The sequence below is a fragment of the Phaethon lepturus genome, unplaced genomic scaffold (assembly GCF_000687285.1).
Source record: "Phaethon lepturus isolate BGI_N335 unplaced genomic scaffold, ASM68728v1 scaffold12149, whole genome shotgun sequence".
NCBI lineage: Eukaryota > Metazoa > Chordata > Aves > Phaethontiformes > Phaethontidae > Phaethon > Phaethon lepturus.
This window is the reverse complement of record NW_010564197.1, coordinates 6521-22526: the sequence shown is the minus strand read 5'-3', so window position 1 is coordinate 22526 and position 16006 is coordinate 6521. Positions and strand designations below refer to the sequence as shown.

At 37.6% G+C, this 16006-nt stretch overlaps 1 protein-coding gene across 1 annotated transcript in view; it reads right to left on the bottom strand.

The window, feature by feature from the left end:
• The window catches only part of KIAA0232 (KIAA0232 ortholog), a gene marked incomplete at its 5' end in the record, with an annotated part of 33609 nt that overhangs the window by 13387 nt on the left and 4216 nt on the right, over positions 1 to 16006 (bottom strand). The window contains 3 exons of the mRNA XM_010294797.1: positions 1336 to 4633; positions 6253 to 6334; positions 7358 to 7424. Coding sequence (XP_010293099.1) covers positions 1336 to 4633; positions 6253 to 6334; positions 7358 to 7424 — 3447 coding nt within the window. The remainder of the gene's footprint in view (positions 1 to 1335; positions 4634 to 6252; positions 6335 to 7357; positions 7425 to 16006) is intronic.

The following is a 16006-nucleotide window of genomic DNA, read 5'->3' as shown; positions in this document are numbered from 1 at the left end:
GCCAACTGCCTGACCAATTCAGGGCTGACCAAAAGTCAAGGCATGTTATTAAAGGCACTGTCCAAATGCCTCTTAAACACTGACATCTAGGGCATCAACCACCCCTCTACAGGAAGCCTGTTCCAGTGTTTGTCCAACCACTCACTAAGGAAATGCTTCCTGATGTCCAGTCTAAACCTCCCCTGGCGCTGCTTTGAACCATTCCCATGTGTTCTGTTGCTGGATCCCAGGGAGAAGAGATCAGCACCTCCTTGTCCCTTCCTCAGGAAGCTGTAGAGGGCAATAAGGTCACCCCTTAGCCTCCTTTTCTCCAACCTAGACAAACCCAAAGTCCTCATAAGACATTCCTTCTAGCCCTTTCACCAGCTTTGTTGTCCTCTTTGGGACACATTCAAGGACCTTCACTTTGCTGGTCAAATATTTCTTCTCAAAAGCAGAGGGAGCTCACAGCAAGAAGAACTTGGATATTTTTGGGTGGAGGGGATTTTTGCTCTTGCTCACTACTTAACCTATAGCTACAATGACCTGAAAGAAAACTCTGAGCTTAACCCGAGGTTATAGTTAGGCCCCCTTACAGTACTGTGGTAGTGATGGATATTTTGCACCCATGTTTTATTTCTTTTTGTGTCTACACTGATGAGAGAACATTTTAATTTCCAGACAATTAAGCCTTTCTACACACCTTCTTTCCTGAAGTTTACATCCAATAATTCAACTCCAAATTCTTCTACTTGGAAGTAACTATAATTCATATTGCAAAGACTGACTTCAGATCTTCCTCTTCAAAATTTTAAAATAAGTTTGGATCAAAAACAGTAATCTCATTACGCAAACTTTATGCACATTTTAACATATTATATGTAGATCAGATAAGCTAGAAACCTAAGGTAAACAGATTTTAAAGTCACTTGAGTGTACACATGCATAAAATTTCTAAAGGTATGCAAGAAAATGCCTCATAATGCCTCAAGACGGTTAATTTTTCACAGAATCACAGAATGATAGAGGTTCAAAGAAAACTCTGGAGGTCATCATGTCCAACAAACCCTGCTCAAGACAGGCCACCTAGAGCAGGTTGCCCAGAACCACGTCCAGATGTCTTCTGAGTATCTCCAAGGATGGGGGCTCTACAACTTTCCTGGAAAACTTGTGCCAGCGCTAGGTCACCCTTAAAGTGAAAAAGTTTTTCCTTATGTTCAGATGGAACCTCCAGTGTTTCTACAAAACTGTATTTTTCGAGAGAACTATACAAACATTTAAATTGAGCTGTCACATGACAAATTGCTGGTTATCAGCTGCCAGCTGCAAATTCCATAATTTTATATATCCACATACCTCTTCAAGCTCTCCTGAAGAAACAGGATTATCCTCGTACGTGGGGAAATGGCACCCTGCTTTACAACTGCAAAACCTGCTAGTCTCCTCACGTGGCTCCACTATTCTGCAGTTTACTTTAGAGCTCTCCATCGCCCTCCCATCTAGAGATTCTTTCATACTGCATTCTAAACAGGGATCTTGGTTTCCTACTGGCAACATCCCAGCTGACTCTTCTTGGGAATCCAACGATGTTTGTGCACTCTTCTCCATTCCAGACTTTTTTAATCTGGGAAGGAATTTTCCAGATTCAAGTTCTGATTTTCCATAATAATGCCCTTCTTTTTCTGCATCTTCTTCCAGAGGTTTGAGATCTGCTTGTGGATCCTCAAATACATCTACTTGAGAAGGGACGGCAACACCTCCCTCATCTTTTTCTGACTCAAATTCTGACTCACTTCCACCACCTGGAGAAAGTTCAGATGCAGAAATTGGGCGAAAGTGAGTCCTTGGAGAAATCCGTATAGCCCTGTACTGCGTTCGATCAACACCACATATCCTGGGGTGTAAAACCTCACTGTCTGAATCAGAGCACAGAATTGACTTAGGTTTAAAACTAGGGCTGAAAGATGCAATTCCTTCTGGCTCAAACGAACACTCTACATGAAGAACTTGTGAAAATGGATTGTTCAGGTCAAAGGAAGAGAATGAGTATTCAAGCCCTGGTTCTTCAACTTGAAAGTTACCACAAGCTCCCAGTAAGTCTTCATGGAAGATAAAAGAAAAACCCTTATTTAATCCGTTATCTCCACTCTTTGATTGCTCATTCTGTTCAAATGATACAAATGGTCTCCAGAATTGCCTATGACCAGGGGCAAAGCTATTACCTGGAGTCATAAAAACATCTGTACCAGCTATCGTCACTACGTCAGAAGCTGCACACTGTAATAAGCTCCCTTTTGAGTGACTAGGTGGCACCACCGCCCATTCTCCATCACTGTTAAATGTTTTGAGCTCCCCATACACACCACCAAGTATAAATGAGTTTTCTTTATCCTGGTTAACATCCCAAGGTTTTGATGGTGTGGTATAGTCACCACCATCTACTTTTGATAAATCGTTTGAGACAAAGGCTCTCTTCTCTAAATTCTCCTTTTGACCTTCCCAAAGATGATACTCTGATCTCTGCACTGCTTTATTGGGCTCCTGGAGGGTTTCAACTTTTGCTTCTGTATCCAAACAGCAGCAATAGTTATTTACATCAGTTGAAAACAATTCATCTTCTATTCCTTCTATTTCTACCATCGCTGCAGAATGTCTGTCTGTCATATTTGTCCAAATATCTTTAATAACCCCTGAGCTGTAGCCATCTCCATGTGGACTGCTTTCACTACACCCTTGTGTAGTTTCATAGTCTTTACTTTCTGCCTTTTGTTCTAGCTGAATACCACAGACAGATTCTAGTTTAGATTTTTTTTTGAAAATCAAAGTGGGCATTTCTCCTAAAGTTCTAGCTTGTTGCTGGCAGGTTTCTTCTGGCAAAAAATCTAGAATTTCTTCATCTACATAACTCGAAGACACTCTAGGAACTACATAATTAATATCTTCTGCATTAAATTGTGTGGATTCTTCATATGGAATATTTAAAGTCTCATTGTCTGAACGTGTTTCTTCCGAGTGTGACCATGGACTACAGGTTCTTGTTGAAAGATTGGAACAGTGTTCGTTTTCATCAAAGGCACTATTTTTGGTCCATATTAGCAATCTAGACTGTGTTTTCCCAAGAATATTAGCAGTGCTACTAGAATCTGCATTTTCATTTCCCAAGTTGAGTGTTTCAAAAGAAAATGGTAAAACAGAGTTACTGCATTGCACTTCAAACACTGAAAAACAAGAGTTTATACCAGACCCTTCATTAATATCTGAAAAGAGCTCTTGATTGCCAGCAAGCATGTGTGAATTAAGCATTGTGCTGTCTAAGATGGGGGAGAATCTGATTGGAGAATCTCCTCCAAAACTTTCCCCATCTGCATCACCAGAACTAGAAGATGAACAGCACTCCCAAAATTGAGCTAAATTACTAAGGTCTTGCAAGAACCACCCTTCAGCACCAACAGAGCTGGTTGAATCTGTCCATATTGCACTTTCCCCTTGCAACTCCATTCCATCTAACACTATGCAACATTCTGCCTCAAAATCAGTTTTTTCTTTACTCTTTTGTCGAATCATATTTAAAATCCGACTCTCCCCTTGCATCGTATCTGAGGCACCAGGATCCAACATGGATTGATCAATATCCACTTCATAGAAGTGTGTTAGTTCTGACAGATGAACATCATCTAAGTATTTGTCGTCCTCTGGTTGAGAACATATTGAGGTCCCAGCGAGGTCAATATCCTCATTTAGAACTGCAGGCATTTCTACAAAGTGACCATCGATGAAAGTACCTGCTGCGAGGTATGTTTTATGAATATTATTGTTGCTAATACAAAGACCATGCACTGATTCAGACAACTCTTCTACAGCCTCTGATGTTACGCCACATATATCTTCTCTGTTGCGGTATGTAGTCTCCAGCTTGCTTTTTCTGGTAAGAGGAACAAAGTACTCTGTAATCGGCTCAGTATACCACAAGGGTTCTTCTTTATATTCCTTTTCATTTCTGCTGTCTAAGTAGAAATCTCTTCCATCATTACCACCAGCTTCTTTTCTTCCAATTTCTTTTAATGGCCTTTTACCTCTTTTGCACAGCTGTTTGATGGACCCACTGCTACTGCTGCTACTGCTTCCGCTGTGGACTTTTCTATCAACCTTTTCACCAGATTTCACTGAAAGCCTGCTTTGCCCATTACGCCCTTTTCTATTTCGAACCTCTCTTGTTTTGTGTCTTACTTTGATACATTTCATTGATGCCTTGTATTCACCTTGATTACCACTAGAACTTGAGCCAGCCTCACTGGATCCAGATGACCAGGAGCGAGGACGCATCTTTCCCTCAGACTTATGTCGGACTTGCTTTTTGTACAAAACAGGCTTCTCTTCAACAGTGTTGTTACTAAACTTGTTTTCTTTCTCATTTTTACTTTTCTTCTGCTGGGTTCTTTCCTGTACAGTGGCAGATACTTTATGACTTCTGTCTTTAGTTACTTCACTTTCACTATTGCAGTCCTTTGGAGAAGATGTATCTGTGCTAGTTGGTGGAGCAGTGGATGAAGATGAGGAGCTAGAGTAAGAGCATACTTTGGATTTATTCCATACAGTCATGATTTCCTGCAGGCAAACTGGCTTTTCAGAAAGAGGAGGAAATGCTTCATAGTACCTGAAAGCAAAACAAAAAGGTGATATACAGATTGTAGAACTTCAGACAGGCTTTGAGAGCAGAAAGCATTACTAAAAACACATCAAGATACTAACCAAAAATTGCCAAAAAAAAAAAAAAACCCCAAAAAACCTAGTTTGTTCTACATATGCACATGCCACTCATTGCACTGTATATTTGAATGGTAAGAAAGGGGAGGTTAAGAGAAGCTTTAGAAGTGCTTATATTAATACATGCTTAAAAATATACTGCCAAGTAAAACAATCCCATTTTTAGGGAGTACTGAATTTCACTGTAGACAGAAATTGTGGATTCTTAAAACAGTGAAGGCCTGACTGCAGATTTATTAGATAATGTAGCAATTCACTACAGTTTTCCTAAACATGTTTGATTTAGAGTATAAATGAGGAAGTCCTGAATTTCAGTCAGTTCAGTCCTAAATTTAATTTTAAATTCTCCTTTGCGAAATGAGACACTAGCTGTTAAGTTCTACACAGTTTGATCGTCCAGTTAAGAAAAAGCTATTGCAAAAAAGATTAATTCTTCAGTAGTTTAAGATGCTTAACAGCTTTGTGCAACAGGGACAAAATTAAAATACGATTTTCTGCAATGTTTAAAGTAGTATGTGTTTGACAGTAAAGAGATTTATACTGAATCACATATATTTCAATGAGAACCTATTAAAAAACATTCAGAAGTCAGTTAAGTTAAATTAGCACAATCATTTCCCTGAAGTATCATCCATTTAGCAACACTTCTACTAGACCGCTACTACCAATGGTTACGATTAAGACATACAGAAGCAGTCATATCTCCAAGAGACGTATATGATAAAACTCCTGGGTACTTCAGTAACACTGGTCTCAGGTACTCAGTAACTAGTTATAAAGAGTTTTTGTAACTTTGGTTATAAAGAGTTTAAAGGTTATAAGAGAGTTCCAGTTGCCCACTTCTGCAACGGAAGACAAAGAGTTCTGAACAAGACAGGACAAGGGGTAATGGTTTTAAACAAAAAGAGGGTAGATTCAGACTAGATATAAGGAAGAAATTTTTCACAGTGAGGGTGGTGAAACATCAGAACAGGTTGCCCAGCGAGGTGGTAGATGCCCCATCTCTGGCAACATTCACGGTCAGGTTGGATGGGGCTCTGAGCAACCTGATCTAGTTGAAGATGTCCCTGCTCACTGCAGAGGTGTTGGACTAGATGACCTTTAAAGGTCCCTTCCAACCCAAACTGTCCTACGATTCTATAAACCCAGGAGACTGATTCTATCCCTGCAAGTCTAACATGTCAATTAATGCTGTTTTAAAGGCTTTTAATTTATCTAGTTGACTTGGTCTTAAGGAGACTAAAATGTAGTGTTGGTTTGAGTTCTGCATATAGTCAAAAGAAAGTAGGCAGGACTTTGCCAAAAATTAAACTAGCCCATGGTACCAAATGCTCGTATTTAAATACATAAGATTAACAAAAGAAGATGGTAGGGAAAAAAATTATTTCTTAATATCCACAAAACTCCAGATTCCCCACTAAGTTAATTTCACTGCATTAAAATACGGGAGTAAAAGGAGAAAAGACAAAAGTATCTCAGACAATAATAATAATAAAAAAAAAAGCATACATTTCTACTTGATCCTTTGCTGTGGGAGATAAATCAGCCTCAGGAGACAAAGAGCCTTCTAACTTTTTGTGAATCTTCTCCTCTGTTTTGGAAGAAAATCCCAAATGCTTAACAGAAAAATTCAAAAAGCCAGTGTATTTTATAACAGTATTGTTAAAAGAGCACCAGGATGTATACCTGTAATAGTAGTAAATTTCCATAAAACACTGTAAATAACAGAACAACTTACAGTCCGGTTATTACACATAAAGAAATGTTAAGTTACCACCCAAGGTTCAAGTTTTCCACAGTTGTTTTGTTAAGCCCTGCAAGCTTCACCAAACGTGACTGGCTAGCTGCTGCATGCAACTTCATGGTTAGCAATGCCCCCACTAGGAGACTTCCTACTGAATTTTTAGTTATTTCATATCCAAATCCTTATCTTCTTCTTGCATTGCTACATATAAAAAGATTTAAAAAAAAAAATAAATCAACCAATTAACAAAATATTTTTACGAATGGTTGCATCTAATGTCTCATGTATTTCACTAAAAGGAAGTACCCCTGCAGTAGTTGCTGTGTTTTGGGTACATGTAAAGGCATATTTCCTGTGTGAGAGGTGACTAAAGAGTTCTAATTCTTTATATTAAAATCTGTAAAGTACCAAAAAAATGCTGTGAGATATACACTAATTTTACTTTTTTCCAAAATAAATGGTCAACATCACCTTGGCTAGTATGTAACAATTTTGAGGTCAATTTTGAGGCCAATCTACTCTTTGCAAGTATCAATACATGAAAGGAAGAGAATCAAGCCTACTTTATTTTTACTTCTCTTGGTGGGGAGGGAGATGCTAAATATGGAATATTTATTTAAAAAGCAGGCATAGCTTTTCATGAGGAAAACTCCATTTGTGAATGGCTATTTCTTAGGTAAACAAAGCATACTAGTACAGAACTCCTTAAACTATTTGAATGAAATTATTCAAATTTATTTTAAAATTGCACGGCCTGTATTAAAAGCTACTGAATTAACACAGCCTGCTTCTCCACCCCCATGTCTCAGAACGTTATACAGTTGATAAACACAATATATGGCCTTAGAAGTTTAAAGATTCATTCCTCACCTTGCTTACTCTGAAGGTCTTTCAGTCTGGAGCAAAGCTCCTCCACTAACGTTTCGATTCCAGAGCTCTGCACAACAACAAAAACAGCAGGGGAAGGAAAAAGAAAACATCACTTACTGTTAAAAAGAATATTCATTTTACAGAAAGACATCAATACAGTAAGCATATCTTAGCAGACATGTATTTTTCTTTTTGCATGGTAACTACACATTAAAAAGCAACAAAAATTATAACTAGATATAAATCCATTCCTGCAAATACATTAATTAGAGTTCAAAATGATTCCATGAAACACGTAGATAAATTCACACAACGGTTTCAAACTACAAGTCATGTTGTTGCATTATTATATATCCAAGGTTTTGCAAACTCTGCACTGTCATATTTACCGTACTACGTCACTTCGGATTTAGCCAAGAGTCTCAGGATAAAAGTTCAAGACCCAATTGATCATTACGATGCATTTAAAAAAGCCTGACCCTTTTTGTTGCATAATTTATACCTGTGAGAAAGGCACTGGAAATTAGGAGTGAAGGTGAAAAGGAGAAGAGTATGAAGACATATATGTGTAAGTGGCAGAGAGGGAGAAGAAACACTTCCACAGTATCTTCATGGAGAACTTATCCCGTAGGTTTGCCAGTTTATCACGTTCAGTTTTTTTCTTTTTAAACATTGTGGTGTTTGCTCAGGACAGCAGAGGGAAAAATAAACATCTTATTCCTTTTCCCTATAAGTCTCTACTTTCCTCCTTTATTCCTCCACATAAACCTTCCGTACACTCAAGCTTCCTTTTAAATCCCATCTCAGTGTTATTCTCACATGCTTATGCTTTTACTATCTGCCTAGACTTGCAAGCAGTTCTAGATAAAGCAACAGCACTAGAACAGCAAAATACTGAAAAAATAGACATACACACAAAACAGTACAATATACTCCCAACTGCCCCATAGCAGAAAACCTCGTGCTATTTTAATGGAATAAAAGTTGAACTCCAGTCAGCAAAATACTAAATACCAACCTACAGCCTGAAATGACCATTCCTGTTGGAAGGAAAACGAGGTGAGTTGGGCACTGTATAGATATTCATGTTCTTCGTATCTCGATGCTCAGGGATCACGCTTGGACAGTACACTTTGCACTTTCCATTAACTGCAAACTGGAATCACAGCTAGATGCATCCATCGAAAAGAAGCAAGGCGGATGCAAGGAGTCCCCTGCAAGTTCCTGTACACCTGGGAATGGTAATGAGGGAGAACTGTGCAGCTTCTTGTGTCTTATGCTCAGTTTCCTCAATAACGACTCCAGCATCTTGTCCCCATCATACTTGGAGATTCTGAGACTTAAAACAAACCTCCTACATAATTATCTCACCACCTGAATTTGACATGATCTTGTATGCATGTAGTCATGGAATATGCATCCTCTCCAAAGGTAATGCAGATCAAATAGCAAGTTACAGAAATGCATTAAAAAAAGGTTGATTTGCTGCGTCACCGTGGTGGTACAAAGATTTCATTTTTCTAAGATCGAAGGGTTTCTCATCCCTCCTGATTACTGGCAAGAAATTGCTGAGAAATGTGAGTATATGTTGCTAAAGCACAAGAAAATATTATGGAAAAGGGAATACTAAGTGAAACTAGCTTGTTTAATTCTGTCAGAAACACACACTTGAAAAATCATATACTGAAGCAGTGACTTACATGCTAACTTCTAAAATTTAATTATTTGCAGTCAAGTGAGAAAGCTATTTTCTATCCTCAACTGCATCGCTGCACTGAAGGGCTAAATATAAACCTTTATGCCACATACTTAACTGAGGATGACTTAGCAAAATTAAACTTTAGAAGGCATCTCCTATATCAGTAAGTTTACCAGCATAAATCAAATTGTTTAGAAAGAACCAAGCAGGACCAAGCAATGTGGACAAGGCTATGTAGTTGTAATAATCCTCACTTTATGCTTATACCACTCCCAACTCCCCCCGACTCCCCGCAAAAGGGCAACAGAGGAGGAGCTGGCCTTGGTTTTGCTTAGCTCTGCGAACCGGCTAATCGAACAGACACCTGTAGCAAATACTCAAAATCTAAGGACTACAGATTCACTTTAACTTAATTATAACATCACATCAAAAAAAATCCCCAAAACTGGCAACGATATGCTCACCATTACACCGAAGAAGTGAAAACTTTTGGAATCAGACGCTTCATTTCCTCCTGTACCATGAAACTAATACTTGAGTCAGCTGACAGGCTGCACGCTGTCCTGCATAGCACGCTGATGTAGCTAGCGCTAGCTTTAAAAAAAAAAAATTAAAAAAAGGAGGGGGGAAGCCACTGTGCAGAATGCCAAGCCTCAGGAGACCACTTGCTCAACCTCTTACTGCAGTATATAAAAACAAGCTGCAGACTTAATGTAATGAATGCCTCAGCAATTATTTCGTATATGACAGTGTTCTCTCAATATGAGATTTAGTTACTGTATTTTTTCAGTGTTTAAGTTAACGCGCTGTAGTTGCAGCAACCCCACTGCCAGAAAGTAAGATATTCCAGGCACTGGCTTGGTTCAGTAAGACACAATCAGTCAACAAAATTAGGTGATGTGCCGGGAACTGCTTTGCTTCTGTTCAAATTTAAAGACAGTGCCCAAATAGTGCAAATACTGGAGTACCTTAAAAACATTTTTCAACATGGAAGTGCCTAATTATGATTGCTTTTGTAATTCCAACATGAAAGGCTTAAATCTCATTATCATCTGTAAGACTCTTTCAACTACTGACCCAGATTTCTACTAACCCGTTTCTCTCATTCAAACTCCAAAGGGCAGCACCTCATTTTTTTAATTCATATTTTTTCATTTTGCTAGCAAAACTTCCTCCACAACAAAACCCTATTTTATTCTGTTCTACTGTTTCCAACATATTTCTGTTTCCTTCCCTTTCTTTAACATACATCCAGTTCCATCAAAAGTTGTTCTTTCTGGCTTCTCATCAGCTGGCTGAAGCAAAGGAAGGATTACATAAAGGATAGGTGTTAGGTTACTCGCATAGGAGTGACTGTGCTAACAGATAAATTAAGCTTCTGAACTCACCCAGCATGAACAAGAACAGTCAATCTCACTGCTGGAGTTATCGGACTCTAATAGCCCGTGTCTTGCTTACTGACCAACATGACGCTATTAGAGCAATTAAAAAAACCCCAAAAAACCCCAAAACAGCAAAGCTCACACATATTTTTATAGATATGTTTTGTTGTTGGTTTGGGGTTTTTGAATTGTTGTTTTGTTTGGGTTTTTTTGTTGTTTTTTTTTTGTTTGTTTGTTTGTTTTTTTTTCCCCCCAGACACACATATATATGTAATGTCAAATCTTAAATCAAAGACCTTTTTAACATGCTCTACTTTGGAAGCAGAGCAGTCAGAGATGGTAAGCAGCAACTCAGTAGCTTACAGCAACCCAATTGCTTTTGTAAGTATGTTCACACCCCTGTATAGCTGCAGAAAATGTTTCCAGAAAATATTAAATCTATTTTAGTTACTTCTGAAGTACTTTTATAAATTTAAAATAATCAGTTTCATTGATTGCAAACCATGGAAACAAAACCATTTTAGGTACACCAAATTCAGACCCACTAAAAACTGTTGCCTATGCTAACAGTGGGCACTAACTTACAAATCCTCATTTCACTTTCCCAGACACACAAAATTGTGTAGGTTGGAAAGGACCTCTGAAGATCATCTAGCCCAAACCCCTGCTGAAGCAGGATCAACTAGAGCAGAATACAAATGCTCCTTTCACAGAACACAAGTTCAAACAATCAAGAAATTAAAATAAATCAATTTATTCATAGTTTCAAATCATTCCTTTAACAGGTCGTAGGACTCTCCAGCAGAGATGGAACTCTGACTGTAGTGTACCAGGACTGTTTTCTTGGCATGTAGCCTGTCACCAAGAGCAGGATTAGCTAGCTGTCCTATATGAATCAGCTGTTAAGCCATGTGAACTGAATGCGACACAAAATATGATTCACTGCAACCACACATCTATTTCTATATTTTGTAGAATGATGAGAGCTAGATAAAAGCATAGGTTTTCATTTGTTTACATTCAGCTACAGTATAATTCATCTGAGTACTCTCAAAAGAGGCGCTCAAGAGATAGAAGGACCAAAAAAGGACTAAAAAAAATCCCAAACTCCAAGATCACCACTAAATAAGTAAATAAACCCACCAAAACAGCAACCTCCCTGGGGTGTTCAATCCAGGCAGAGTTCAAGGGAATAAAATAAGATTCCAGTTTGCATTATGGGATTTTCCTCCAGTATAATAAGGTAGATAACACTATGAACATTTGGAGTATGTATTTGTACAATACCTTTTTGACCCTTCAGTACTCAGAACATAATTAAATTTCTATCTTCTCACTACATAATGATTTACAACAAAGACAGTGGACCAGTCAGGAAAACAAATTCTGTTTATTAACTTCTCTTTTGGGGCTCATGAATACTTGATCCAAGCAATCTTCAATACGTGTATGACCTTAGAATATCAATTTCCAAGCAGACAAACTGACTATATATATACATATATAACAAAAAAAATCCAATCTCAAGCAATGCAAGAGCAATACCTCTCCAACAATACTTTCTTGCAACTCTCTTAGTCCTGGCTTCTGTACTAAAACAGCTTTAGGAAATGTAAATCACATATCTAGGATCAGGCTCAGATTTCAGACCTGTAATTCACTACTTCACACATTTTAAGAGAGAGAGATAATAGCATGTTATTTACTAATGCTAGATAAAAGAGGTCAACTACCAGCTCAAACTAACTTAAAATGAACATGCACCCCTAAATGTAGGTTACTAGAGAAGTTTATCTGATTTCTGTTATTTAAAACTTAATTCTTGTAGCTCCTTCTCAAAGCAGGCTACCTTAAGCTAGAAGTTATCCCCCCAAGAAAGTATAATTCCTCTCTAGAAACTGTTCTTCTTGATTATTATTCATCGCTTATAAACAAACATGCTGACTTCAAAGCCAAAAAAGACTTGCTATCCTTGAAGCAGTGCTGCTGTGAGATTTCACTTAATCACAGTACTTCAGCTTGCAGATGCTGAAATGTTCTCATCTATATTATCAATGAAACAGGAGAAACTTTTGAAAGTGTGTTCCCACCAATTATGCAAAAGTTGTTTTCTGCATCGAGTGAAATGCAGAAAGGACACTTGAAATTTCTCCAGTAGGTACTCTGCCACATTCGTTGAAGTCTGCTTCTGTGTGTGATAAGAATTTATAATGGGTCCAAATTCAAATTTTTGGTGAAAACGATCGTTCTACATTAAGGAAAATTATAATTTCGTAACATTGTTCTGTGATGAAACACAAGGCATTATTCATGAAAGCTCTGTAACCGTCTTCTCGGGCATTTTCATGGCCATGGTTGTGTGCCACCTTCTCCCTCCAAGACGTGCATATACAAGCTTGCTTTCTCTCTCGGAAGCTGCAGGCAAGAGAATTGCTTTGCCCCGTTTTGCTCCCATTATCATTGGGAGTACATGCAAGGTATACTTGCATCAATCATACATGCTTCAATCATACCAAACACCTACTTTCAGCCTCCAAGACAAAATGATTTATACTACGGGAGATACTTAAATACAAGAAATAAAAGATAAGCATGAATTTACTTTTGCTGGCTTGATGTAAACTGAGAACCAAATGCCCCCCCAAATGTTATGAAGCAACTTCTGTGTAGACTAAGGTCCCACAAAGAACTTCTCCAGTGTGATATATACTTTTTGTGTATCAAGAAAACTCATACAAAAATTGGAATAATTAAAACTTTTGTCAGCTTCCACTGAAGTTGATATTATACTCAGGGTAGCAGCTTCAGTAACCTGACAAATCAGGTACGTGATACTATGAATATCTATTTAAATGCCAAATAATAAGGAAATCCCTTTTCATAAGGAAAGAGGAATTGATTTATTGTGATTATTTTATTCTGTGATGGTTTCCTTGGCAAGACAAATTCACTTCTATTTTCTATATGGTATCTGAAGTTATAAAACACAGGCTAATATAGTTTTCCAAATTCAATACCACATAGCTTACTTAGTATATGAATGAAGAAAGAAGGAAAACTTTTTAAACTAATGGATTTGACAATACAGAGCCAATACAAATTCTTTTAAACCAATACAAATTAAATTATCATAGAAAAACAATGACTGGTTGGAAATAATAAAACCCTATGATGCCTTCTCACAGAAGCAGTTGAGTGACATCAGTCCCAGCTTGATTTTCTTTTTCAAGACATACATCTTGTCTAAATTTCTTCTTAGCTCCTGAAAAAATTTTAAAATCTTTTCCTAAATAACGCTGTCTGTTCTAGAAACAGCTAGTATATCCCTTTGCAGAAGGCCAACTGGATACAACCCAGAAAAAAAGATAATTCACTGGTTTTGTGAAGTATTTTGGCATTTCCTGGAAAAAAATTTGGAACAATCATCCTCAGACACACAGAAATACTTACTACGGAGCTAGTTAGGATATATACTTCAAGAAGCATTATGGTTGTTTTGAAACCTTAACTTCATTTTTTTGCTTTAATAAATTCAGACTTTTCAAGAGCAACTTCAGCATTTCTGATTTGTTAAAATGCGTAAGTTAAATCACTTAAACCATCTAATGTTTACTAGCTGATTCTCAGTACCTCAGCATAGTGGTCAGAGTGTATTACCTAATTAATATTGTCCTACATCAGAGAAGAAGAGAACAGCAGAAATAAATCAGTGATTAAAATGAATTTTAAATAATCTAGTTAATCTGGCATCCTACATAAGAAGAAAATAAACATAGTCCCTGTGCTGCAGGCTCCACAAGCCCTTTTGCCTCAGTTCTTGCACATCACTATTGCCAAGTGCAAAACAGACTATGCAGTAGTGCCGTGGTCTAACTGGCACACAGATAAAAATCTCTGGAGACTAGCCAGAGTAACCCATTCAATAAAAACATCTCAGATGTGGAATTATAACCAATTCATTCATTTGGCCTGATTAGGAGCTTATTTCTTCAAATAAGGTTTATGTGCAGAACTGTAGTAACTGCATGGAAGGTTTGACAGTTCTGCACTTAGAGCAAGACAGATGACAAATGTTAAGAAATTTTCGACAGAATCTTATTTTAGACACATCTCAAATTTGTGCTGAAAGCAAGGTACATTTGAGAATAAAAGATTACCATTTCAAATTTTTAACTAGAGCCACCTTTGTTCCTCTAAGTGCTCCCATATGATAATACAGATATCAGAAGGGTCATATTTCCCCCTCATAATTTAAAGCAAGCAAAGCCAATGCTCCAAGTAACAGCGCACCCACACCTAACTACATTTCAAAGACATTACTGTTATGAAGTCTCACCAGTTACATTTCATTGTTACCTCCAAGCAGTAACCTCTTAGAACAGTGAGATGGGAGGCACTGTTTGCTTTTGTCAAATATATTAGAGCAGTGCTCTTAAAATTTGTTATGGAATCTATCAACCAAGCCTAATTCTTACTTTAACATGATGTTCACTGTTTCATGTGGCAGTTAGCATATGTCTGAGAGCCTGGTTAGTTCAGAAATGGACCACATTGCCTGAACCCCATGAGGGCATACCTTGAGAGATCAGCAGCATTAGACACTAGCACAGTGTCTCTGTGTGTGCTGTAGAACAGCTTAGGTGAAGAGGCCGCGTACAGACAGACAAGCAAAGACTCCGGGACATCTAGTTTCATCAGTGTAGAAAGCAAAATACATGAGAAGTAGCCTCCTTTGCTCATTCTTAAAATGTCCTCATACAGTTCAGCAGACTAAAGAGGCACCGATTGCTTTAACTGGAACTCTAGCACCATCTTGGGGTGGAATTTCACATGTAATACTACAAGTGGTCAGTGAATGAACTATATTCTATAGGAACTGCAATACCACAGCTGAGAACCTGCTTGCTCTATTGAGCGATGCAAGCTTTAGCAGAAAACTATAGACAGTTAAAAGGTAATTAAGCTTGTATTTATGACCAATGGACAGGCATCATGAGTAATTTCAATATTATTAGTAGGAAATATGCCTACTGAAAAGTCTTACATGTCTCAATCTCCACAAGTAACCTGTAATTCCAACCTTGCTCAGACAGTATCCACCTTGCAAAAAAACAACAAAGGTGAATTTCTAAACTCTTACTTTTTTACTAAACTTCTGAGTCTCAAGGATACTGCTTTCAGTCTTGTTACTGACAAGTTTTATTATTGAAATCCAAAATAATTCACCGATTTTTAGAATTAGGAGGCTTAAAAAAAACCAAACAACAAACCAGCATCTCAGAAACTATATATGAACAAACCGACCTTCTTAGTTTTTGGTGTACCAGACAGGAATTAAAACAACAACAAAAAACCTCACCAAAGAGAGTCACTTAATGCTGACAGAAACAGCTGATTTTACTTAAAATTTGATGCAGTAATTTCAGGATAAAATTTCTCATTTTCCTCAAAGATCTTTTACATAAATACTCCCCTATCCTAAGCAGTTGGGTTTTCTACCCAACATTTCATTAGAATGGACATCCTTACTTTGCTAGTTAATTGCAAACCAACATTTTAAAATTTCTT